This window comes from Marmota flaviventris, chromosome 9 (assembly GCF_047511675.1).
Source record: "Marmota flaviventris isolate mMarFla1 chromosome 9, mMarFla1.hap1, whole genome shotgun sequence".
Classification (NCBI taxonomy): Eukaryota; Metazoa; Chordata; class Mammalia; order Rodentia; family Sciuridae; genus Marmota; species Marmota flaviventris.
In genome coordinates, this window is record NC_092506.1 from 49,408,981 (window position 1) to 49,435,372 (window position 26,392).

Genomic DNA, 26,392 nt, shown 5'->3' on the forward strand with positions numbered 1-26,392 from the left:
ATGTTCCCCTTACATCCAAAGCTGCAGCTACACGATGGAATGCCCATTAAAGGTGCTGAAAAAAAGTATTGGGAGAAATTTGGGGTGATATGGGGTGGCGGTCACCTTGACAATGTATGTCAAAACCATAAAAAGTACCATATTTTTTTGTATTTTAGTTACACTTCCAGAAATCTATCTTAGCAAATGAATACCAAATAAAAGTTTATGCAAGAAAAGGTTACTCCATTACTTCTAATAGTGAATGGTAAATTTTAAAATCCCATGATAAACTAGATTAATGAGAACATGTTTTCTTATAAACTTAGAGAATTCCTGAAAACGAGCTTGCAATAGTGTTTTATTACAAGAAAATGTGTCAAAAACACTTTCAATTTCTAACGTGGCTCAGAACCATTAGATGCTAATAAATAGCTACCATTCCTTAATGAAGAGATTGCAACAAGGGTTTAAAAAATGGTAGTTAAGCACACAGAAGAATTAGTTACTGAAAGATACTTGTTTGTATGGTGTTATAGGGGTCTTCTCAGAAAAAAAAAATATCATTTTATTGTGAGACTGTATTCTTATAATTGGCAGACTGTTACCTACACTAGTAAAAATTTAGATTACTAGTTAATTTACTACAGTTAGGCCTTAAATTAAACACCTAAAACTAAAAATATAATAAAGGCCTTTAATTAAGAATAAAATAAGACAATAGTATTATAAATCAGCAGCTTGAATTTTAGTGTGAAAATCCACTTTAAATTATGTCAAAAAAATTTTTTTTGCAGGGGCGGGGGGGCTACCAGGGATGAAACCCAGGAGTGCTTAACCAGTGAGCCACATCTCCAGCCTTTTTTATTTTTTGAGTCAGAGCTCTGCCAAATTGTTTAGGGCCTCACTAAGTTGCTGAGCCTGGTCTTGAACTCACAATCCTCCTTCCCCAGCATCCCAAATTGCTGAGATTATAGGTGTGTGCCACCACGCTCAGCTCAATAAATATTTGAGTGCCTATGCTATGCTGGGTGTGTTCACTGCTGGGGTGGGGGACGTAGCAGCAAATGAGACAGATAAAAATCCTCATGGAATTTATGGTTCAGCAGAAGGGGGCTGAGAGTATACAAGAATAAGTGGAATTAATAGCATGTCAGGAGGCTGTAACTGCAATGGAAAAAAACTGAGTGGGAGAGGGGAGTGAGTCCAGGGGCCAGACTGTTACCTACACTAGTAAAATTTAGATTACTAGTTAATTTACTTCAGTTAGGCGGGGTGGAGGTTTACACAGGGTGTTCAGGGCAGGATTTCCTTGGAAAGGAGGAAAGAACAGAGACCTGGAGGAAGGAAGACAGTGAGTGGGGCAGCTGGCTGGCCCAGAGCAGTCCAGGGAGCACTTAGTTTTTAGTAGCACAAAATGTAAGGATGGTGGGTACTTTTGCACAGTCTCTGAATTCCTTTCCTCTTCCAACTAACCATGGGTACACCCAGCTAGCTCTAAGAGACTCTCTGGCAGCCAGGGACAACCACCTTGGCCTGCCAATGCCGCTACCCTGGAACCCACTGCTGGAGGTGAAGTTGGTCCACCCCCTCTCCCTAGTCTGTAGGTGGGGTGGGAGGTGGAGGGTCCTCACCCTTACTCTCCCCTGTGCCAGGAAGCTCATTCCCTTCCCCCCAAGTCGAAGGCAGCACTGAAGTTCGTTTTTGTTGAGCTAATACTTGGTTCTCTGGGTAAGGATTCGCTCATGTAGAAGCAAACAACCCATTCTCAGAGGCCTTTCTAGAGCTGAGAATGTAATCTACCCAGATTCAAAGAGTATTTGAATTTTATTGTGGCTAAGTCCTCGAAGTTGTCATATTTGGAATTAGGATGTTAAAGAGTGTATCTAACTATATGTCGATCCCTATTTTCTTTTAAATTACAATGGATTTGTGGTTCCATTGGCTGCTCCTGTCTTAGTGGGTGGCCTGTGAGCTGCCTCACTTGTCAGGAATAGAAGTAACAGAAGGGATACTCTAGAGGAGGACAGGTCAGCTCTGTGACCACAGGATGCTGTCTAATGTTCTTGCCACTGTATCCTGCCTCACGTGGTGCCTGGCACATGGGAGACACTCAGTAAGTGCTGCTAAATACATGAATGGCCCAGAGATGACAGCTGTGGTACAGAGAGAAGACACTTGTCTGCTAGAGCAGGAAGGCCTGAGATAGTGGCCATTTCTTTTAGAGACAGGAGAAGTATGATGGGCGGGGGCTGTTATTCCTCCCCCACAGTCTGTGGGGCAATGGGATCCAAGTGGAGTGAGTTTTAATGTGCACAAGGGCACAGCTCAGGTGGGAAGATGGAGTGTGAGGAAAAAATCCATCATAGCCTTTGGCCCCTTGCAATGTTAAGTTGCTTTGCTGAATTTACTTAACTCCTTGGAGGCTCAGTTTTATCCTCTGAAAAAAGTGAGGAGAACACAATTGACCTCACAAGCCCACCATAAGAAATAAATAGGAAAAATTGTACAAAGACCTTGGTGCAGAGACTGCTATCATAAAAGGCCATAGTAGGCCTTTGTTGTTTCACTTAATGTGTACACCTTGAGAGCCAGCCAGGGACCCGGAGCCATCCTGCCTGGGTTTGAATCCCAGCTTCATCACTTAACTGGTGGTTTTAGGCACGTTACTTAATTGTTCTGTGCCACAAGTTCCTCAGCTGTGAAAAATAGGATGATAATGTGCTCACCTCGGTTTGCTGCTCCGAGGATTAGATCAGCTAATGAGTGGAAAGCACACAGAACAGCGCTGGGCACCCCAGCACTAAGGAAGTGTTAGCTGGCGTGATCACTGCATGCGAAGCATTCCGTGCTCTTCTCCCACTTTGATCCCTCTCGGGCTGGTTGGAAGTGACGGGAGGATAGATAGAAACAGACAGGTGTGTCCAAGGGTGCTGGTCTGCGGCTCATTACAACCACAGTTCTCTAACCCCAGCGGCACCAGATTCACCCTGAGGGCTTGTTAAAACTCAGGCCGTGGGGCTCCACCCTCAGAGTGGCTGATCCAGGAGTCTGGGTGGGCTGAGATTTTACATTTCTAACAAGTTCCCAGGTGGTGATGCTGCTGCTGCTGCTGAGACCATTCTCTGAGTACCCTGTCAGGTAACAAGAACAGATGACAGAAGCTCCAAGAGGAGGAGGAAGGAGGAACCTTAAGGACAAGGGGCTTTGAAGCAGTCCTGCACAGAACTGAGCTGTGGAAACCACCAAGTGAAGCATTTGTTCATTCATTTCTTCAGCAAATATCTACTCACTGTGCACCACGCGCAAGACCCAGGATTCACTTATCAGCTGCAAGGACAAGGATAAATCCGAGCAGAACAATATTGAGTTAAGGGACTAACAACTTATTGAATTAAACCAAAACAGCATTAAAGAAAGAAGCCAGGTCTCCATATGGCCTTGCTCTTAAGTATCTTTAGTGTGTGTGTGTGTGTGTGTGTGTGTGTGTGTGTGTGTTAGAATATAATAAAATTTACTCTTTTTAAGATATGACTCAGAGATGGCAATACATTCACATTGCTATGCAGCATCCATCTCCAGAAACTTTCTCATTTTCCCAAACTTTATTTCCATACCCATTAAACAATAATTCCTTATTTCCTCTTTCTCCTGGGCCCTGACAACCACTATTCTATTTTCTGTCTCTATGAAAGAATCCTAGGTATCTCATGTAAGTGGAATCATATAATGTTTGTTCTTTTCATGACTGGCTAATTTTACTTAAGCATCATGTTTTCAAGGTTCATCCACATTGTAGCATGTATCAGATTTCCGTCCTTTTTTGAGGCCAATATTCCACTGAACAAGTGACTTAGGTTTTGTCTATCAGCAGGCAATTGGGTTGCTTCCATCTCCTGTGCAGAATGCTGCCATGAACATCAGTGTACAAACATCTGTTCCTGTGCCTGCTTTCAATTCTTTTATTTATTTATTTATTTTATAATGAACATTTGTTGGAAAAACTACCTTATTGACTCTAAAATCAAACAATTTCTTACTTCGGCAATAGAATCTGCTTTCAATTCTTTTGGGTCTATATGGTAAGGGTGATCATAAAGCCAATCAATTTTGCTTTGGTGAAGATTAAGTTCATACCCCACCCCAATACATGTATTCTTTTCTTAGACCTTTACCTCTCCTGCTACTCAGGTACATAGGTCTTTCAGCTACCAAAATCTGATAAATTACCTACACCTCCAGGCAAATTATCACAAAGCCAGAAGGATTATACTTTAATGAATTCTAGGTAGGAAGCAGGCCTGCATCTCCCTTTCCCTGTAATGGCAACCTCGGTGATACACTGTGCAAACACACCTGTGCCAGGAGTGAGTTCGGTATTGTAGGGAGCAGATCGTCTCTGGAATCAGTGTGATGGAGCTGGCCATGTTGCTTGCTGAAGGCTTAGGCAAGTGATTTAATTTCCTGGTTTGAAAATGTGGATAATAGTTCCTATAATACTAGGGCTGTTTTGAGAATTAAACAAAGATAAGGTAAGCCAATTAAACTAAGTTAAGGTAAAGACAAACTAAGACAAGGTAAAGCCCTTAGCATGGTGCCTGGCATATAGTAAGTATTCAACAAGCACAGGCTGTCACTAGTATTACCAGGTGCTCTTTTGGATACACAAAAAGAATTTCCTTGCCATAGGAGGATGTGACACTAAACACAAAATTAACAGTCTCACTAGGCCAGAAAGCCTAGAATCCCAGACAACAGAAAAAAAAGTTTTTAAATCATAGGATGAAAAATTATAACCTGGCCCCAAGGATTAAAAGGATGCCTTTGGATGGGAAGATATTTCGAGGTAGTGTCCTCTGAGGAACCCATAAATGGTACCAGTATTCCCAGCAGCCAGCTACGAGTGTAAGCATTCTCCCTAAAGGTTTTTCTTTTTCCCTTCTGAATTTGCAAATACCAGACAAAAATGAATTCCAGAACAATGGAAATCAGAGACCAGAAATGGTTGCAGCAAATTTGGCCAAGCCTCCCCGCTAGGATTACCCCAGTCCTTCTGGGATGTGTTCTGACAACTTGCTGGCCCCTTCCTAAGCCTGTGAGAGGGCTGATGTTCCCGCCACTTCCCTTGGAAGAATATTCCACAGTGAAATATGACTCACTGTCAGGCCCTTGCCTTTGAGATTCCCTTTCTTCTCTTGACCCACTTTCTTCTCGCTGTGCCCTTTTGTACAAAGTCAAAGGAAGCCTTGCCTTGAGGAGACTGCTTTGCGAGGACTGACATTCAAAGACTATTACCACCTCTTAAACTCAGCCCTGTTCATTTAGCCAAGCAAAGCATGTGTAATTCTTTTAATCTTCCCTCATAAATCAATCCCTACGTTCCCTTAATAGTCCTTCTCCTGTGCTTTGAACTCCCTCCAGTCTGGCTGTCCTGGGCTCTTGCTCCGTTTACACTTGAGAATTACCAGTCAATCATAAAATGCCTGCTCAGGGGAAACCGCAGGGCCCAGCCAGGGTTCCAAGTGCACTCAATGCACTGGCTGCCCGCTGCCAAGGGCACCGCGAGCCCAGAGAAGAGCAGCAGAGCAGCGTGATCTGCCAGGACACTGCGAACCCTGTGGGTGGCCAACCTCACTAAGAAAGGTTTGTGCCACCTCCTCCGTGATGGTCTTTCACATGGAGCTGGCCCACCGGGCCAGTAGTCAGAGAGCTGTGTGAGAAGTCACTGGAGACACTGCCCCTCTCCTTTCACTCCTCAGTGTGTCCGCCTTTCACTTGGCGCCCACCTGCCAGGGCAGGAGGACTGCTGGAAACCCCCTAGGGGTTCCTACCTGGAAGGTGCCAGCATGGTCCTCTTCCTTATCACCTTCTCTGTTCTCTTTGAGGGCAATCAATGTGAAGCCTCTGAAGTAGGAGGGGGGAGCAGCTGAAAGTGTCACTGTGAGAGAAAAAAAAAGAGCATCTTATAAGCAGAGGGATCAATTGGGCTTCATTTATCAAATGGGATGGGCGGGGCTCTCCATCAACGTTCACCCCTGTGGGGCTGAGGGGCCGAGGACAATGGAACTTACCTGTGGAGTAGAAACCTACTGCCATTTGGCTCCCTCAGACATTTCAGAACCTGATTAATGCCTGATCTGCTCTCTCACCTGAAAATTCTTGAACCAACCATGGCTGGGGTGAGCTCTCTCTCAGTAACCCCAGATGGATACTGATAATCCCTCCTTGGAAACTTGGAACTGGACAATGATCTCTATGCTTCCATTAGATTGGCTTGAGAGACTCTCACAAACTCCTTTAGTATGCCTTTTGCAGCGCAGGCTACTCCATGTTCTATGGAACACATTTCCTTTTTCTCGTGGAAACCACTAACTCCATTTCCCAGCCTCCCTTGCAGGTAGGTCTGCATGTGTCCAAGTCGGCCATGGACAGACATGATAGACGCTGCTTCCAAGTCTGGCCCTGACAGACTTTCCCATGATCCTCCACTCTCACTCTCTCACCTCTGCCTGCTGAATTCAGGAGATCCTTCAGAGGACTCTGATGGCCCAGGGAAGTGGTCAGAGATGGAAGGAAAATGGGTTTCTAAATTAGCATTCAAAGAATCACCCACTGACCAAAAATATCCATATTATATTTTGCATGAATGGAATATACACTTACATTGTGAGGGGCCATTTGTTATAACAACTGGCATTGTGACTATACTATACATCTCTTTCCCATATCTACTAAGAAAACTGTTTCTCCATTGAAATCTAGCTCAAGGGCCTTCTCAGCAAGGCAATGATGGCCACCCTCTGCCCTCCAGTTAGGTTTTCAAACTCTTGAGATGGAAATATTTTATTGTAATTTGTTGTTGTTGTTGTTGAATTGAAATTCTCTGCTAACCTGTCTTTCCCACTGGATAGTGAGTGAATGAAGGAGAGTGGCTAGTGTTTTTATTACCTTTGTATCTTACTACCCAGTACCAAGCATCGAATAGATGTTCAATTCAAATTTCTTCAAAACGATGTAAATTTGGGTATAAGTTACTTTGCTGCCTGAATTAAAGTGCTAAGATGCTGGACTTTAGTTATGGATTTATAGACTATTAGAACTTCAGTGGATCCCAAGTATCCTCCAGTCTGGTCTTCCAATCCAAATTTGACAGATACGAAACCAAGAGGTCCACAGACATACTCAGAGCCATTAAACCATCCAGGGGCCAATTTAGTGCCAAAATTGAAAGTCCCTCCCCTCCAGTTTAATATTCTACCCATGGTTCACATACTGGATATATCATCATGATATGGATCTTCTGTGAGTATTGGCTGATTATTCATTTTTTAAACTTTAAAAAATATTTCCTATATCACTTACATAATTATCATATATAAATGGGGAGAAGCATTTAGTCTTCCAAATTCCTCAAACTGGAACCAACTCTGTTCACATCTTGATTTCCACTTCTAGCCACTAGAACTATGAGAAAATAAATTTCTGTTGTTTTAAATCATTGGTTGGTGGTAATGCATCTGACAGCCCTCCAAAATGAATATAGGCAGTTTCTGGGAAACCCAACCTAAGCTGGACAAGCAGCCTCTGCTTTCAGTACAAACTCCACAGGCCAAAAGGGCCCAGGCTCCACCTCTCCAGCTTCACCTACCCTATTCCCCCTCCCAGCCACCACAGAGGTCCTGAGACTCACTCACTGGCAGTCTCCTGGAAAGCCCGATCCGTTCACCCTAAAGGATTTTTCATATACTGCTGATATGTCTGGAATGTCCAACTTGCTCAGTTCCTGGCAAACTTCAGAACCCAACTAGATTCTCATCTTTTGTGTGATGTTTCCTCTGACTTCTCCATAAAGTCTGGGTGCTCTTTTTCTGGGACCCCCATCAAGGTTAAACATACCTACAGGCCTCCCAGGGAGAGATGTTGCCCTGCAATTGTTGGCTGAAGCCGCCCAGGGCAGGAGTGGGAACCCACTCAGCCTGGCTTTCTTCTGGCACCAAGATGCCTGAGGAAAGCTGGTGCCAAGAACAAGGGTAAAAGCCAGAGCCAAGAACCAGAGACCTTAGTCCTGTGGCCATATGAATGTGTCACCATAGCCATCCAGGCCAAACTCAGCTCCAAACAAAATGCTGCGATAGATCTGACACCTGAAGCTCCAGCACTTCCAAGGGAAGGGGAGGCTGGAGCTGGGCTCTGCCCCCCATCTTTCCAAGGTCCTAGAACTCAGCCAGGGTAGGGGGGTTTAGATCAGGGTGGTAAATCTTGTGGAGAGGGGGTGAAGCTTTTACCATCTACAACTCCAAAGAGACCTTGAAGAAACTTAAAACAGAAGCCTAAATAAGTAAATAAATGTAAGAAATAAAAAATGTAATGATGAAGACACTGTTAAATAGGAAAATATACTTAAATATGCAGAAGAACATGATGGGAGATATATATATTTCATATATATATATGAGCAAATGATCAGGGAGAGGGAAAGGGAAGGTAATTGGAAATGAGATTGATTTGTGAGATTTACAATAAAAACTCTTTACCTAAAAAAATAAAAAAGACTCAAAAAAGGAAGACAAATTTTTTAAAGTACCATACATTGCATACATTGAACAAAGGTTCGAAAATCCCCTGACCCCAAGCAGCCTGGAACTTGTTACTCTGATTTCCTGGCATTACAACAGAACAGCTGGAGAGGATATTAAAGATGACCTGATTGAACCCCTTGCCTTCTGGGATGGGGCTTCTGATATCCGGAAGTGGAGAGACTTCATGATCAGACCACGCAAGATGGCAAGTGGAATCCAGGTGCCTTGCTTATAGTTCAAGGCATTTATCCTGATATAAACTAACATTTCTGAAATTCTGGGGATTGCCTTCTAATCCAGTTTACAAGTGATGCAGGGAAACCTGTTACACTGCTTTTGTAGTCTTACCTTATATTTTAAGATGCTTATCTAAATGTGTCTCTCAGCTCTCTTAAAAAGTGTGTTGAGCATTTTTTGAAAAGTAAATAAAAATAATTGAGACTTGTAACTTCACTCTTTTTTGAGAAGTCATTGAATTCTCTTCCTCCTCATTGGTAACCTGCAATCATCAAGTTCAGTAATTCTTGAGTCTCCAAAGATCCTTGAATAAGGAGGACCTACGCATGCCTGTAATCCCAGGGACTCCAGAGGCTGAGAGGCAGGAGAATCACAACGACTTGGCAAGATCCTGTCTCACAATAAAAAATAAAAAGGACTGGAGGTGCAGTTCAGTGGTAAAGTACCACTGTGTTCAATCCCCATTACCAAAAAAAAAAAAATAAAGAGATCTGGAAGTTATTTTCCATATTTGCAAAGGCCTGTCAGAAATCATATCTATATTAAAGCTCAAAAACACAATATACTTTTACATAAAAATATCTACATTATTTGCTTAATAACCACACTTACCTCAAAATATAAATGAATTAATACATATTAAGTCCTTATAGTGGGCACTTAGTAAATATTAATACTTTATAACAATGGTGAAGCTATTACTTTCCATTATATTTTGTGTTTATGTATTTGTTTACACATTTATCTGTAAATCTCTCCAGAGCAAGAACCACCTCTGAGCTCAGCACAGTGATTAGGACAGTGTTCACCTGCATCTTAACTCAATGATCAGTGTTCAGGGGCTGGTAGGTAGACTCAGTATTGTTGAAAGTGCCAATCCTCCTCCAATTGATGTATTGATTTAGTGTAATCTAAATGGAAGTCCCAGCATGTATTTGTGATATTGACAAGCAAATTTTAAAAATGGATATGAAAATGCTAAGGTCCAAGAATAGCCAAGATAATCTGGAGAAAGAAGTACAAAATTGGAGGGCATATCTTACCAGATATCACAGAAATTAAGTCAGTGCACTAAAGCAAGAAAAGAAAAATAGGCCAGTTGAACAGTTTAGGGTTCAAAGAAATTTCACAAATATATGGAAACTTGATGTATGATAAAGAATGTACTGCAGAGCAATTGGAGGAAAGTGATGTTTTCAATAAATTATGCCAAGACAAATGGTAGCTACAGAGATAAAGGTGACTATTGGCCCCATGCCTCACATCATACACAGAATAACTTGCACATAGATCATAGAACTGCTTGTGAAAGTAAAACAATAAAGTTTTAAAGGTACATAAGATAAAATGTGAATGACCTTGGAGGAGGAAAGATATTTTTAATAGAACATAAAAAAGCACTGATCATAAAATACAAGTTATATAAATGGGGTGATATCAAACTTCTGCTCATCAAAAACACCATTAAGAGTGAAAAAATAAGCCACAGTGTGAAAGAAGATATTTGCAATCATATAGGTAGCAATTGATTTCTATCCAAAATATATAAAGAACACTTTCAGATCAAAAAGAAAAATACAAAACACCCAATAGAAAAAAAAATAAAATAAGTGGCCAAAGGCATGAACTTCTTCACAGAAGGTACCTAAATGACCAATAAACATAAAAAGGCTCTCAACCTCATTAGCCAACAGGGAAATAAAAATTAAATACACAATAAAATACTACTGCATATCCACTGGATTAATGAAGTTTGAAAAAGAGTTAACAATATCAAATGTTGCTAATGGGAATTTTCCCATGCTGTTGGTGAGATGAACATTAGCAAATTTTGATGGAAAATTCTTTGGCAGTATTTTCTGAAACTTAGCAAACACATATCCTATGACCCAGCAATGCCATTCCTAAATCAGCAGAAATGTATACCTACGTGCACCAGAAGACATTTATAAGAATGTTCATAGTGACATTATTTGTAGTAGCTCCCAGCTGGAAACACTCACATTTTGGCTGTATAGTGGATATATAAATGGTGACATGTGCATATAGCTGAGCCTTACAATAATGAAAATGGACAAATTATTGCTACTCCTAACGTGGAAAAATCTCATAAAACATAATCCCTAATGAAAGAAGACAGACACAAAAGAATACAAATGGTGTGGATACATTTGTATTTATAGAAAGTTCAAAAATAGGCAAAGGAATCTATGGTGCTAGAGGTTAGGGTAGTCAGATGCATGGGAAACGGAGGTCAGGCGAGGGGGCTGGAGATGAGGGGTGCTATTGGAAGAGTGGTCATACTCCATTTCTTACTGTGGGTCCAACATGTGATCACTAAGCTATATGATTTTTGTGGACTTTAGATTATTAAAATATGTAAGTTATCTTTTGATAAAAAGATTATTGAACTGTGTTTCTGCATGATAAATATCCATACCCTGTTATGTTTTGGCACTGCACTTAAAGGGCTTACCATAAACTCAGTTTTCCAGAATGCTGCACTTCTGTAGGTTCTAGAAAACTAAGGTTGTGCTGTACCTTATTAAGTAAGATAGAGGCTGAACTCAGTGTGGGTTTCAATTCATAATTATCAGTGGTGATGATGTTATTACACAGTATAATTTGAAGGAAGACAGGAGACCCTTTCCCTCTGGAGAACTCCATCATTATATGACTTCCTCCTGTAAGACACAATGTACAGCGTGTTCTCACTCCCAGGAACAACCAAGGATGACTGTCTGGCAATAAATAATAGGATCTTCTCTCTAATGACGCCTCCCAAGTGCCTCCCAAGAGAGGCCATTAAGAGATCCAAAAAAAAAAAAAAAAAAAAAAAACAACTCAAGAAAAGTGCTTACAAAGGATTTTTAAAAAGAAAAAAAAAAAAAGGCTATTTGGAGTCATCCGGTGAGCACATACAGGGAACTGGTTAAGAGCAACGATTTAATATTAGAATCCCAGAGCTACCACTTATTAATTATGCAACCTCTGGCAAGTTACTTAACCTTCCTGTTTCCTCATTTTGAAAAAGAGGTTAATGATATTGCCTTTCTCATAGGAATAGAGAGTGGATGAAGCAAATACATGGCACAATGCCTGGCACTTGTGAAGAAGACAAGAATGGCAAAAGACGATGATGGTGTTGGCCATGGCGGTGGTGGCAGTGCTGATGGTAAGGCTGGTGATGAGGAAAATGGTGACGACGAAGATGATCATGATAACCATGAGACTCAGCTGGCTGCTTAACTGGAAAAATGAGTTTCCTCAGGGAGGATTGAACCTCCAAAGAAAAACTCTAGATGGCACCAGTGAAGAACCCCTGGGGAGGGTTGCAAAGGAGATAACTGTCTGTGGGGATGATCCTCACAGGGCCAGGTTGTGGGGAGCTTTGGGTAAGGCCTCATAATAAACTGAATCTACCTGCAGCTCATGATACTCAGGAGGATCTTCCTGCCCCCTCTACCACCACACAATATACCCTCTCAAAACTTCTTTTCTTGAATACCTTTCACTCAATCTTAATATGTAAAATATTTGACAAATATCTATTTTCCCTATAAACTTATAAGCTTCATGAGAGCAGAGACCAAGTCTGTCTTGAGCTCCATGGCATCTTTAGTATCTAGTATATTTCTCAACAAGTAGTAAATTCTCAAAGAAATACCTATTGGATAAATGAATGAAACAGGGTTCTTTGGGTCTTCAATGCATGGTTTGCCCATTTCTGCTCTGGTTTCTCCCCTAAAGTTCTCATGGGTTTCCTTGTATAATATGCCAACCTCCTTCGTTCTTTTTGTTTTGTGTTCAGAGCTGGGGAAGGAACCCAGGGCCTTGCTTATGCTAGACAAGCGTAACTACTCTACCAGTCCCATGTTTTTGTTTACTGAGCACCTGCTCTGTGCCATCCCCGTTCTGTGTTCCTGGAAAGAAAAGACAGAGCCTCTGCCCTCTTGGAGCACATAAGCTAATTGCTGGAAGAAAAATTTATATCAAGAGATTCTTTATAATGTGATGGGTGTTAAGGACACATGAGCAATGACCTCTGGGATCCCAGTAGGGGGAACATCTGAGTCCGTGTAAGTGAGGTAGAGGAGACTTGGAAGAGGAGGTGGCAGGTGAACTGCAAGGTGAGTGGGGAGCAGGAGTTTGCCAGTGGACAGAAAGAGTAAGAGCATGCCAGGCAGATGGAAGGGCAGGGTGGGCTAGCCTCGGTCCAAAAACCAGAACACATTCTGCGTTTTGTAAATTGCGAGCTGGGAAGGAAGGTGTCCTAAGAGCCAGGATTAGGAAGACATGCAGGGAGTAGATGGTCGAAGGCCTCTGAAGCCTGGCTAATTAGGTGTGGATACCACCCTGAAGGTGCTGAGGGGTCACTATAGAGTCTGAGCCAGGGAATGTCATATTCAAACTTGGGACTTAAGGAGAACAGGCTGGAGGTTATGTGATTATTGAGTCATGCCCTTGCCCTAAAAGCCACCTCAGTGGCAAGGACTCTCTGGCCCATTTTGTTGGTGTGAAGACTGATATTTCATTTCACAGAGGAGCCTGGCCTTAAATCCCCACCCAGGGCAGAGTTCTCCCCATCCTTGGATACACTTGCCATATGGAAACTCCAGCCTCCCCACCATTCCCAAACAGATTTCTGGGTCCTTCAAGTGACCGTGTGTCAACAATCTAACAAAAACCCAGATGAACTGTCTTTTGTGACTTCTGCATCTTCTATTACTATTATGTTTATTAGCTCCTGTCCAGTTCCATCACCCTCTCTACTCTGCGTTTTGGGTTTCAGAATCAGAACTCTAACCTCAGTAGGGAGGTCCTGAATCAAGTATCAGCTCCATCACCTTAGCAGCCCCTCCCATCCACCTGCTGTGCTTCATGCCACACACCTCAACCACAGTGAACTTCAGCTTCTGCCTCGATTTACAACATGGAGTTATAAAGACTGCTGGAGCATTACATAAGCCCTATTCGACACAATTTGCAGAGTTCAGGGGGGCTACAAATCCAATGCTCCATTAAGAAATGGGTGCAATTCAGTCCACCGAGCTAGGACCAAGCAGAAGAAGGGTTGTTGTTGGTGGGTTTGCAGATAGGAAGGCAGGGGTAATAGTCCCAGGGGTAAGAGCCAGCTAACAGGCTCTTCATTGAAGGCTGCTGGCAGCTATCCTCCCTGCCATTTGGAGAAAGTTTATCTGTAGTAAGAAAAAATGAGGACAACACACAGAAACACAGCCAAGAAATAAAGCAAGTGTGTATGGTAGGGTGGTAGGGTGGGCTTGTGCTGTTCTCCCAGTGCTCTCAGTGTTCAGGAAATGTCTCCCATTCCAAATGAAAGGTCTTGCACATTTAAAATTGCTAGGTTCATTGTCCTATAGTGGAAATATCTAAAAGACCTGGATTCAAACATCCCTCTGTTTATTATGTATAACTTTGAATAAGGTATCTACCCTCTCTTTGTCCCAGTGTCTTTACCTATAAATCAGCAATAATATTATTTACCTTGTGTTGTTATTATGATCACTAGTGAATCTATAATTCATACAAAAAGGTTTGTTAAATCAATAAGATATATTAAAAAATAATTTGGCCTCCTCTATGAAATAAAGATCATAATTATCATCTCATGAACCTGTCAGGAGGATTAGAGAAGATAATGAATGTGAGCACATTGCAACAGCTCAATAAAAGTTAATTCTTTCCCCCATGGGTTCCTTCATCTCAGGATAGCTTAGAGCCAAATGGAAGAGTCCTGGGCTAAACAATCTGTGGATGGGAAAAGGAAGAGTGGTGCTACAGTTTGGATCTTAATTGTTCCCCATAGGGCCACAAGTTGAGACTTGGTTCCCAGACCATGGGACTATTTAGTAAATAGTGGAAGCCTTGGGAGGCGGGGCCTAGTGGGAGGAAGTTAGGTCATTGGGAGCATTGAAGGGGATATTGGGATTCCAAGTCCCTCCTTTCTCTCTTTTCCTTCCCTGCTGCCAGGAAGTGAACAGGTCTCCTCTGTTACATGCTCCCACTATGATATATGCTATGTTGCAATAGAGCCAAGCAACCATAATCTGAAACCATAAGATTAAAAACCAACAACAATAAAAAAAAAAAAAACACTTTTACAGTTGATTATCTGGGGTATTTTGTTACATAATGGAAAGTTGACTAATACAAATAGTAAAGATACTCTGGGGGAAATGGCAATATGTCAGCCAATACAGATAAGGAGCAGAAACTTGAGGGGACCTGATGACTCCCCTTATTCTGACCATATGATCATGAGGATTGCCAATCACAGTTCCCCTTCTCCCTCCTAAAACATGAAGCCATAAAAATGACTATGCCCAGACCTGCTCTATTTCCATACCCCATTCCCCTGGGTGTGTGACTAATGAAAGTACTTCCCTGAGATGTTTCGGGTTGGAGTTAGAGAGACAAGGGCTTTTCTTTTAGTGACAGAACCAGCTAACAGGCTCTTCATTGAAGGTTGCTGGCAGCTATCCTCCATGCCATTTGGAGAAAGTTTATCTGTAGTAAGAAAAAATGAGGACAACACACAGAAACACAGCCAAGAAATAAAGAATGGAAGGATCAAGGCAGAGAAGGTGGAAAGGAGGAATGGGAAGGGTAGAGAGGGAAAAAGGTGGAGGGGGCTGGGGCAGGACCAAGGAAAACAACTCTTGATGTGTTCCTAGATCCATTCATGCCTGAAGCCAGACCCACCCCTGGACTTTCTAAATACAGGAATTAATGCATTCCATTCTTTGCTTTAGTTAGTTAGACTGTGTTCCTGTCATTTGGAGTGAAGAGTCCTGAATAATTTGAAGCAAATAATTCTGCCTGAACTATAAGAATCATCACCAGGCCCAGGAAACCATACTCACCACTAAACTGAAGAGAGACTGAGCTGGGGTGGCAGTTGGTATGCAAGGTCATTGGATTGATAGGTTGTTGATTTCAAAACTATGTAACTGAATGTCAGTTTTAGAAATGACTCCAAGGTTTGACTGAGGCTCTGTCCTAACTTCTGACCTGCTCAACATTCTAATCAACTCCTTAGATAAAGATTTATCAGTCCTGCTTATAAAAATTGTGGATAATCCAAAATTGGTTATGTGGGTAAGACACTCATTGACAGAAGTCAATGGATATATGACAGCTACAGGGATGAACCAAATTATATATCAGATTAAGTTTAATGGGGGAATCATGTTAAATGTTACATCCAAGAACAGCTACACCAGTGTAGGTTAATGTGTTAATCAGTTTGGTGTTACTATAACAAAATACCTGAGGCAGTTATTTTCAAAGAGAAAAGGATTCTTTTGACTCATGTTTTTGGAAGTTCAGTCCAAGATTGGGCGGCCCCACAGTTTGGGGACTCTTGTGAATGCAGCAAATTACAGCAGGAACAAACCACTTACATCTTGAGTCAGAAAGTAGAGAGCGACTAAGAGACTAGAGTCCCACACTCCTTTTTGAGGGCACCACCCCCAGTAAACTAGGGACCTCTATAAGGCCCACCCTCCTAAAGGTCCATAGCACATTCCAACAGTACACCCTAGGGACCATGCCTTTAACAAATGGATCTTCGTGGGACACTATCCATATCCCTTCATAGCAGTTAAGGAAGGCATCAGGCCTTTATAGCAAATAGCAAGAATTTGAGTTGGCTGCAAACTAAGTACAATTCCAAAGAACAACATGTTGGCCAAAACAGCAAGCACAAAACCTGGCAAGCTTAACACAGCACAGAGTCCAGGACAGGAAGAGAGCCATTCCACCCTGTTCTGCCTCATCAGTGCACATCTGGATTGTAAAGTACAGGGAACAAGAAACAGTATCCTACAAGGGAATCGTTGAAGAAATGGGCATTTTAATCAGAAGAGAAGCCCCAATATCTGTTTACCCACAAATACCTCAAGGGCTGACCTATGGCCAGAGGGGAACTCATTTTGTTTGACTCCAAAGGCCAGAACCTGGACACAGGTGTGAAAGGTCCAGGGGAGGCAGGCTTCAGCAGCAGAGAAGTACCATGAGGTCAGCTCTGGCCCCATCTTTGCTAGTCTATGAGTGTCACCATCTGCTAAGGCAGCGGAATGCAGAAATCATGCTGGTATTGGGGCATTCCACTGTACAGGTGTCCCTCAGTAATGGAACAGGGCAGTGATAGGATCAGGTGCAAAAGGATGTGTGGTTGGGAGACTGGGACAGGAGGTGATGGGAAACATGCTCATAGGAAAGGGAATATCTGTGGGTGTGGCGGTACGTGCTCGTAATCCTAGAGATCTGGGAGGTTGAGGCAGGAAGCTCACAATTTCAAGGCCAGTCTCAGCAACTTAGGCCCTAAGCAACTTAGTGAGGCCTTGTCTCAAAATTAAATAAATAAGGGCTGGGGATGTAGCAAGCACCCCTGGGTTCAATCCCCTGCCCCCCAAAAGGAATGGCTTTTGGCCACCTTCTCTTCGAGCCTCACCATGTTGCCGTAAAAGAAAAAATGCAGATTCCTGGAGTCTAGCCCTTTGTCAGGGCCCCGGGGAACTTTGGCTTGTTGGTTTAAATTCTCCAAGTGATTCTAACCCATAGCTAGGTTTGGCACGCACAGCAAATGATGCCAGGGAAATTCACTTTGGTAATCTGTATCTGGGCTTGAGGAGTCACTCTGCCCTGCTCTTCTATGTACTCAAGGCTCATGTGGATTAAGCCCTGTTTAGGTTTTCCTAAACTTCTCATGGCAGTTTTGAATATTCTGTGAGAGTTAGGAGCCTTGACCATGTAGGGCACGCATCTCACTCCTTGCTCTGTCCTATCTGAGCCTCAGCTCAAGCCCAGGCAAAACTTTTTTTGTAAAAATGGGACATTTTATATCAGCAAGAGCTGGCTGGCATCACCAAGAGCTTGTATGTGATGTGGTCAGCTCCCCAACACTACTGTGCTTCAAGAGAAGCGCATTTGGCATAATCAAACACAAATGCACAAAGCTTGAGAGGGCTGGGGGAGACTGGAAGAAACAGTTTAAATCTTTAAACACTTTAAACCTGGGAGTCATTTAAAGTCAATGGCCTCGCCACTCCACTCAATGCATGGATATGCCTAAGAGAGCATGTGGCAGGCCCTCAGTCCCCTCATCCACCATACAGTGAGGACTTTGTAAGTGTAAGTCAGTGTTTAAGGGGGAGAAAACCAATGGTTTTATCTGCTCTTCAACTGCAGAAAAATGGATCTCTTCCAATGCTGCAGGAAAAATAGAAGTGTTGGACTTATTGAGAAATGTCAATTTGTTTCTATTCCTAACAAAAATATCTGGGGTGGGGGGGGGTGCTGCATAAACCAGTCCAGATTGAAACTGGTATCTGTGTTATATTTGATGTACAATTTCAAAAGATCTTTAAGGAATAATTTGGACTTACATGATTTTCACTTTTGGGGTGCCTCTTGAATCTAACCCTCAAGGAGGACGGTACTTCACAGAACTCAAGTTATTTTTTTTTTCATTCTGCATGTCTACCCAAGCGTTTTTTTTTTCTTTTTCTTTCCCTTTTCTCTTCTCACACCACCCCCTTGCTCCCTTGCTTGATGCACTCCTTCCCCCACTCTGTTCTTTCTTTGCTGATCCCTCCTTTATTGAGGAGAGAGTTACGACAGAATAGGCCACCTATACACCCTTGTGTAAACACACATGCTTACACACACATACTTATGCATAGACACAAGCTTGCACATGTACACACACACACACATGCTTGCACATACACACCCAAGGACCCCTTCCTCTACCAACTCATTTAGCAAAATACCAGTTCACATGCTGTGGAGAGGACCCATTCACAAGACATTTCACAGGATGACAGAAAATGAAATATTGTGTTTTCATAAGACAGGCATCAAAATGTAACAGAAATAGGTAATTGCCTCCCCGAATACGTTTTTCCCTTCATCTTTTTGAAAACTACGTCCCACCCTCACGCTTTAGCTGTGCATGTAGCTGCCTGGCTTAAAGCTGTTTTTTCCCAGCATCTCTTGCAGCTAGATGCAGCTGCATGACTAATGAGAAGTGCGTTTAGAAGGGCTGGGTGAAATTTCTGGGTCATATCATTAAAAGAAGGTGTTTGTCTTCTACTTCTATCCCTCTCTCTTCTCCACATGCCGACTAAAACTCAGATATGGTGGCAGTGAGCTGACTGTAACTATCCCAAGACAGTGCTGTCCAACAGAAATACGCTCAGGCCAGGTGAAATGAATTTTAATAGGTATCCAATAGAAATAAATGTAAAACAGGAAAAATTAATTTTAGCAATCTATTTAATTTAACCTAGTGTACACAATAATCATTTCAACATGGAATCCATATAAAAATTATTGAGAAGTTTGTCTTCTTTTAATACTGATTGTTCAATAACTCAGGATATCTCAAGTCAGACCTGCCTCATGCCGATTATGTCATGGTCATGCTTGACCATTGGCTAGTGGCTACCTCTTGGACAGCTGTGTTCGAAGATGGCAAAGCAAGAGAATGAAAGGAACCTGGGGTTCTGAATGACCTTGGAGAGCAACACTTCCCATCACATTGGATCTCCAGCTTACCACTTGTTTAAAACACTGTATCTGGGGATCTCTTTGTAACATGAGATTTGCCTGCACCATGAACAGGGTAAGGGGGTTTTTGTCCCACAGGAATTGTTCTTGACCCACATCTGACATTCTGTATGGAAGGCAAATAGAGAGTGTGGCAGGAAAAGGCCCTTGATGTTAGTCCAGGTTTGTTGACAAATCAGCAATTACTGCCCGTTGTTCCGGCCCAGTTACCTGTCACCCAACAACTTACCTGTGTATGGGAAAGTACCCAGGTTTTAAACCTTGAAAAACATCAATTAATGTGTCTTCATTTTTTTCATATTTTGAATTTTTTTCATTTCATGAATCTCAGAGCAATAAACAATCTCTACAACCATTATGCATATGTATGCATATTTTATCCTTATTATAAATTTGAACTAAATATTTACTAAAAGGGATAAGGATTAAAAATTAAAATGACATAATAAAAAAAAGAAGAGAATGTTTTAAGAAGGGAGGAAGAGTGACATTATGCTCTTGTCAGCAGTACTTTAAATAAAAACACCATATCAGAAAGAGTTTATTGAAAGACCTCACCCAGGTTCAATTTGTCACATCATATATATATATATATTCTGTTCAAACATACAGTTTTACAGGCATAGTGGTATAACTTCTGCATGTGAAAAGAAAGCAATAATCAAATCAGGCTCTGTTCCCTATCCAATTTGTTTCTGTTTCCCTACAAACAAGAGGAGTTGGCGGAAAGACTGACAAGGTTCTTCATGTTTCTAAATTAATCCTCTGGTTTATGGGGAAAGGCAATACTGAAGCCTATAAAAAGAAAAAAAGCAAATGTAAATAAGGATCCATCTCTTTATTACTTCGGGTCCTGTGATATGTCAGTTATTATCTTGATTTGTTGATCCTGTTCTCCTTTGAGGAAGACTCACCATCCAGAAGACTGAGAAAATGCGTTCTACTCCCAAGTCATGTTATTGGATGAGCACAGATGACTGATTACTTGCCCAGACTTACGAGTCACATTAGACCTGACAGTGTATCCTGACTCCACTGATTGTTAGCTGTGAGACCCTTGGGAAGGAACTAGACCTCTCTGAGACTTAGTCTCCTCATCTGTAAAATAATAATAATAAGTTGCCCCAAAGTATCATAAGGAACAAGAGAGCTGAATAGAAAAAGAACTTAACACAATGTCTTATCCAGTGCTTTGCAGCTGAGGGTTTTCCTATTTCCAAAATAATTATGTCATCATAGGATCATAAGATGAGATAATTATTTTGGAAACAGAAAAATTATATATATATATATATATATATATATATATATATATATATATATATATATAAAATTTTCTGTTATATATATAATATATTCTATATATAATATATATACACATACACACACATATATGATATGGATATATAATATATAATATTTATTTATTTACACTTGCTATGTGACTACTATGTTACAAATCATTTAAACTTGGATTATTTCCAGTTCTTACAGCAATGCTGGGGGTGGGGAGCTGGAGGGACAAATACCCTCATTTTACAGATGGAGAGATTGTAGCTCAGAGAGGTGAAGTGGCTTTCCTGAAAACACACAGTGAATATGTGACTGAGCACAAATTGAAACTGACTCATCCAAACATTAAATCCTGTGCTCTTTACACCAGGCTGAGATGGCTACTCCTACAGGCACTGTGTCCCAGAGTGAGACAAAGGAGAGAAAGCAAGGCAACCTCGGAGGTCTCCAAACCTCCCTATTTTGAATAAATCCCCCAATTATGCTTGAAGTTAGACCAGCTTTTGAAAACTCAACTGCACATTCTTTTCCCATCAAGTTCCTTGAAATTTCCCTTTAAAGAGCATCTAGGAAAAGCCATTCTCATTAGCCAGGGTCTGACTTTATTTTCCTAATAAACAGAACTTTGGTTAGACAAAAGGGCCTCTTTTATTTTCAATCAATTCTTGAATGTTTCAGCTGATTTTCTTCTATTTGGCTTGAAATAGTGATCTGGGAAAGGCTGGTCCTGCAAATTGTCCTCCTATAAGGGAAGCCCCTTGAGGATCCTCAACTTGTTATTTTTAATCACTGTAATCTCCTTTCAAAGGAGGCCCTGGTCAGAAACAGAGCAGGCCTTTCAGAGCTTTCTAAAACACAATTATTGCTGGAGGTGGTGGTTGGTGGTAGGGGGAAGAGAGAGGGAGGGAGGGGGAGAGAGAAGTGGTGGGGGAGAAAAGGAAGTCAATATAATACTAACAACTAACTAAAAGGCTGAATAACAATCTCAACTAGGCCCAGGCTGTGGGGAAGAAACCTCATGATTCAATTTTTTAAAAATGACCATTTTATTCCAGTTCAGAATACCTAACAGCAGTACTCACATCAGGGTTATTACTTGGGGATGAACTGGAATACAGAAGAAAAGAAGTTATTGATCCCAAGGATTGTAAGGGATCCCAATTCAGGAAAAAAAAAAAAAAAACTAAAGTAAATAGAAAAGCAGGGGAATGTGAACTTCCACAACTCTAAGGCAATGCACCGGGCAAAGTGCATTAGGTTTACTTTCAACATAATTATCCTAAGAAAGACTAAGCCCACAGAAAATGTCACAAACTAGGTCAGTGCCCTTTCTTCGAAACTTTGAGTGGCAGAACAAGATTTTTTAGTTGCAGAATATTTACACAGGAGACCTTAGCATGGTTTCTGAAAGATCTTTCCTTCAAGATCTCTTAGCCACAAGAAAGGAGAAAAGATTATCACCCTACCTACAACCTCTTTGCTTGTCCCTTGGAGCTGGGTCAGTTTCCAAAAACCTAATGATTTAGGCTGGAAAGTCCAGGGCCCTCCCCTTCCAGTCCCAGTTCCTCCCAGTTGGGCCTGGGGAAAATTCTCTGGTCTTGTCAATATGGGATGTGCTGGGACCACTGATCCAACACTCAGGCAAACATGAAGCATTAGTGTGGGGAAGAGATGCCAGGAGGACACTTGGCCAGAGTCCCAGACTGACCTAAATCATACCACTCAAAATCTTCCTGGACTTAAATTAGGAACAGTCTTTGACAGGCTCTTAGTATGGAGAAATCAAATCATCACACATCCAATTAGTTCATGAGGACCCAGATAATGGCCATTCATTGTTAGATTGACTTGACTTGGAGCAGTACTAAGGAAGTCTCTCTCTCTCTCTCTCTCTCTCTCTCTCTCTCTCTCTCTCTCACACACACACACACACACACACACCCCTCTGACCAGGCACATACCTTATTAAACCAGTAAAGTCCTCAATCCAACTTGAACTAAAGTGTATTGGGGACCCGTTCTCTCTGACACACTGACCTTGGTAAGCTCATTTACTCTCTACAACCACCCAGAGAAGTTAGGTAAATGGCTATTTTTACAGCTGGGAAATGGGCTCGGAGAAATTAAATTACTTGCACAGGTCATACAGGTGCTAAAACCTCCCCCTCCCCATCAATTGTCTCCTCACCCTCTTTGCTTGCCTGTTGGAGCTGGGTCAGTTCCCTAGTGAACTCTGGCCCTGGGTTTGGGGGAAGACGGGAGAGGCCTTTGAGATTACCGCTGCTTCTCTCCTGTAGGCTGAGAGAACTGGCTACCTCCCGCCTCTGCCCGGTGATTGTCCCCACAAATCGATTCAATTCCCCCTTGACGCCGCTGTAACCCGCACGCTCCCTCCCCGGATGAGCAGATGGGCGGATGGGCACGGTGCTCTCCACACATCTTTCTTCTTGGGGTATCAAGACCCCGCGGACGCGCGGGGAGCCTGGAGCCGACCCCATAGCTCCGAAAGTCGGGTACGCGAAACCGGGGGAAAAGGGTGGCCCCTGGTTCTGTCCTGCGCTGCGCGTGGATGACTGGTTGTCCGCTGACATGGTCCCAAACTTTCTCTCTTGTTGCTCCCCCCTCTTTCTCCTGAGGCTCCAGGGACCCCGGAAGGCGGGAATGGAAGGGATATGACTGGGAACCCATTTGTCCCTCAGGTGCCCCAATGACCCGTTCTTCTCTGCTTGGTACTGGAGTTGACTTATGAGGGGGCGGAGTTGAGGGGACTCGCGCCCTGGCGGGACACTAGGTAAGGCTAAGCAGGCTTCCTTCCCTGACTGATGTCCTGTGTCCCACCCTAAAAGCAGCAGCGGGGGAAGAGGTGTTTGGGGGAGACGTTTAGCTGAGGAGGGAAGCAGTGGGCGCTGGGAATGGAGTTAAGGGTCTTGGGGTCGATGCCAGGCCAGCTGCCTATCCTACCCTGGAGATGCTCACCTGTTTGGATACCCTCCTCCTGTGCTCCGGAAAACCTGTTCTTAGCTGATCAGCGTAGGTGCGACATCTCGGTGGCGCCAAGCCTCCTGGCTGCAGGAGACAAAGTCCCACAGCCTCCAGGGAGCAGGCCTGGACTATAAGCTATCGAGGCTCCCCTTTCGGTCTTTATCGATTTCCCCTCCCGTTGGGAGCTATTCTGGGTTCTTTGGGGACCCGTTCTCACTGGGAACCCGTCCTGGAAATCCAAGGTCCTTTCTATCGCTTGGGACCATGGAAGAATAATCTGGGCATCTTCGTAGGGACCCTTTCGAAGAGCTTCAGGCTTCTTCCCTTCTCCTCGCGCCCAGGGACGGGTTAGTGAGAAGCCGAAGTCTCTTCTCCGGAACAGATCTATCCAGGGAAGCCCGAGTGACCCTCCTGCTCTGAGGGGTCTGCTAGAAACTGGTACCCTTTCTTTAAGGAATGGAAGCGGAAAACACTGCCTTGCTTGTGACTCGACTGAGAGAAGACAGGGTCCCCTCCTCTCCAGAGACCGATCTGGAAAAAGTCAAGTCTACTTCCCTCCTGACGACCGCTAGGGTTGGAGCGGGGCTCCCTCACAGTCAGGCCGGTGTGACGCGTGGCTCAGCTACAGCCCCTGCCTGGGAAACGCGCCCTTGGGATCCAGGCTGCTTTGCCTGGCTGCGACTCCCGCGACGGCCCCGGACGTTGGCTAGCAATTCGCGCAGAGTGCTCGGCTCAATGGGCTGAGGGCAGCCAAGGCAGAAGGGCCCGTGCGGGGCAGCGCCGGCTCTGTGCGCCCAGGGACCGCGCGCCCTCCTCTGGCACCGCGCGATCGGTGCCCTCCAGGGGCCAGGTCCCGTGCCCTCATCGCCACGCCAGGCCACTTACCGCGGTAGCTGCTTCCTGGCTTGTAGAAGTCGGGGTCACCCTCCACGCGGAGGCTGAACTCGGTGTAGCCCTCGCGCCGTGTGCCCTGGGCACGCAAGATGCGGCTGCAGTAGCCCTCCGACTTGGCCACTTTGTCCAGGGTCTCGTCGGAGAAGGCCAGCGCCAAGGCCAGGGGCAGAGCCAGGGCCAGCAGCGCCGGACTCCGGCTTAGCCTCAGGGGCGCAGGAGGCAGCCTCATCCTCGCGGGTCCCCAACTTTGTGCTGTGTCGCCGGCTCTCACCAAGCGACTGCTGCCTGAAGTGGTCCCGGCAGAAGCGATACCTGGAAGAGCCCAGGCGGAGGAAAGGAGCTCTGAGCAGCTCTGGCGACTCGGAGACTGTGCCCGCCTCGGTTTGGCGGCTGCCGAGCTGCGCTGCGCTGAGCTGAGCAGAGCGAGCCAGCAGCGCGAGGAGGAGAGGGCGGCGGCGAAGGAGCGGGAGGAGGGAGGGCTGATTTTGCCCAGATCCCCCAACGCAGCGCTGTTTTGTTTCCGAGCCGGCGATTAGCGGAGCGGGGGTGTTTATTTTGCGACACTGGATTCCCAGGGTCTGGAGGGGAAATTATAGGCGACTGGGACACTGCGGGCTCTCTCCACCACCAGAGAGGCTGCTGCCCCAACCCCCGACTGCACTCTGGGACCCGTGGACCACCGCGCTCCGAGGAGGGAAAGCCTGAGAACTAACTTTCGTTGCACACCTACTTTGCACACCTACTATGCTGAGCGGTTTACTTGTGGTGTCAGCTCACGGTCTCCACTCTCACCGCACACAATGAACAAACACTACATTACTTTCACTCATTTTATAGACAAGCAGATGGAGGTAGACAGGGTTAGAAGCGTGAGTTTCTGGCTCCATCGCGCTTCCCATAGGCATATTGGAACAGGTCGGACTGGAAGATGAGAAAGGAGCCAGAGAACTTATTCTCTGAGCTCAGCAGGCACAGTGCCTAGGGCCACAATTCGTTTAGAGATCTATGCTTTTTCTTTAAAAGCAGTAGAGAAAAACATTTAGGTTGAAGAAAATGTTTTACTATATATATATTCATTTTTATATCCAAACAGCCAAAATATGTTTAATATTGTTTTGTGAAGAATGGAACCTTCCAATACAAAAGTGCCTAAGGACTAGGAAGGTCCTCATCCAGATCTGGAAAGGAGTTTTGAAAGAGTCAAAGAAGAGCTTGTGTGTTCTTGGCTTAGATTTTAGTTCAAGTTTGCTGTACCCAGGAACAGGTGTTTGGAGATGTGCTGAGTATGAAAATTCACTGGGCACAGCCCTACAAAACAACCAGAGGGTTGGAGGGAAGAAGAACCCAGGCAGGAAGCTCTCCCAGTGTCTCCCTGGGGAGAGACCTGAGTCAAGCCTAGGTCCTGCCAATCCAGAGCAGGGAGGTGGGGATAGATGCTACTATACCCTTCCTGGGGTAGTGCACTAAAATTCAACGAAATTCCTTTTATGAAACAGTTGACCTTCAGCACTCCCCTCCTTGGGGACACATTTTGCCTCCTACCTCTCCTCAGTGCACATAAGCATCCCCAGATGTTTTCAGAAGCTCCCTGTACCCCTTGCTTCCTTGGGACCTTCAAAACACCCCCAGTGCCTCAATCTCCTTTGCTTTCCAGATCAGGGTTTTCTCTTTCACATTACTTCAGTCTGTGGAAATCCTCTGCCTTGAAGGTCCTCCCACCTGCTCCTTAGTCCTCATGCTTGTGACTCCCATTTTCACTGCTAACTGGGCACTATCTTCCAAGAATCACCTAAGAGTAACCCCTTGACAAAACCTATACTACTCCTTTGTAA

General features: G+C 43.8%; 1 protein-coding gene across 1 annotated transcript in view; it reads right to left on the reverse strand.

Annotated features, from left to right (window-relative positions):
• Spon1 (spondin 1) overlaps positions 1 to 24,789 on the reverse strand; it is a 264,182-nt gene extending 239,393 nt beyond the window's left edge. The window contains exons 1-2 of the mRNA XM_027942322.2: positions 24,552 to 24,789; positions 5,811 to 5,917 (exon numbers count right to left, since the gene is read on the reverse strand). Of these exons, the coding sequence (XP_027798123.2) occupies positions 5,811 to 5,917; positions 24,552 to 24,789 (345 nt within the window). The remainder of the gene's footprint in view (positions 1 to 5,810; positions 5,918 to 24,551) is intronic.
• Positions 24,790 to 26,392: the final 1,603 nt, after the last annotated feature.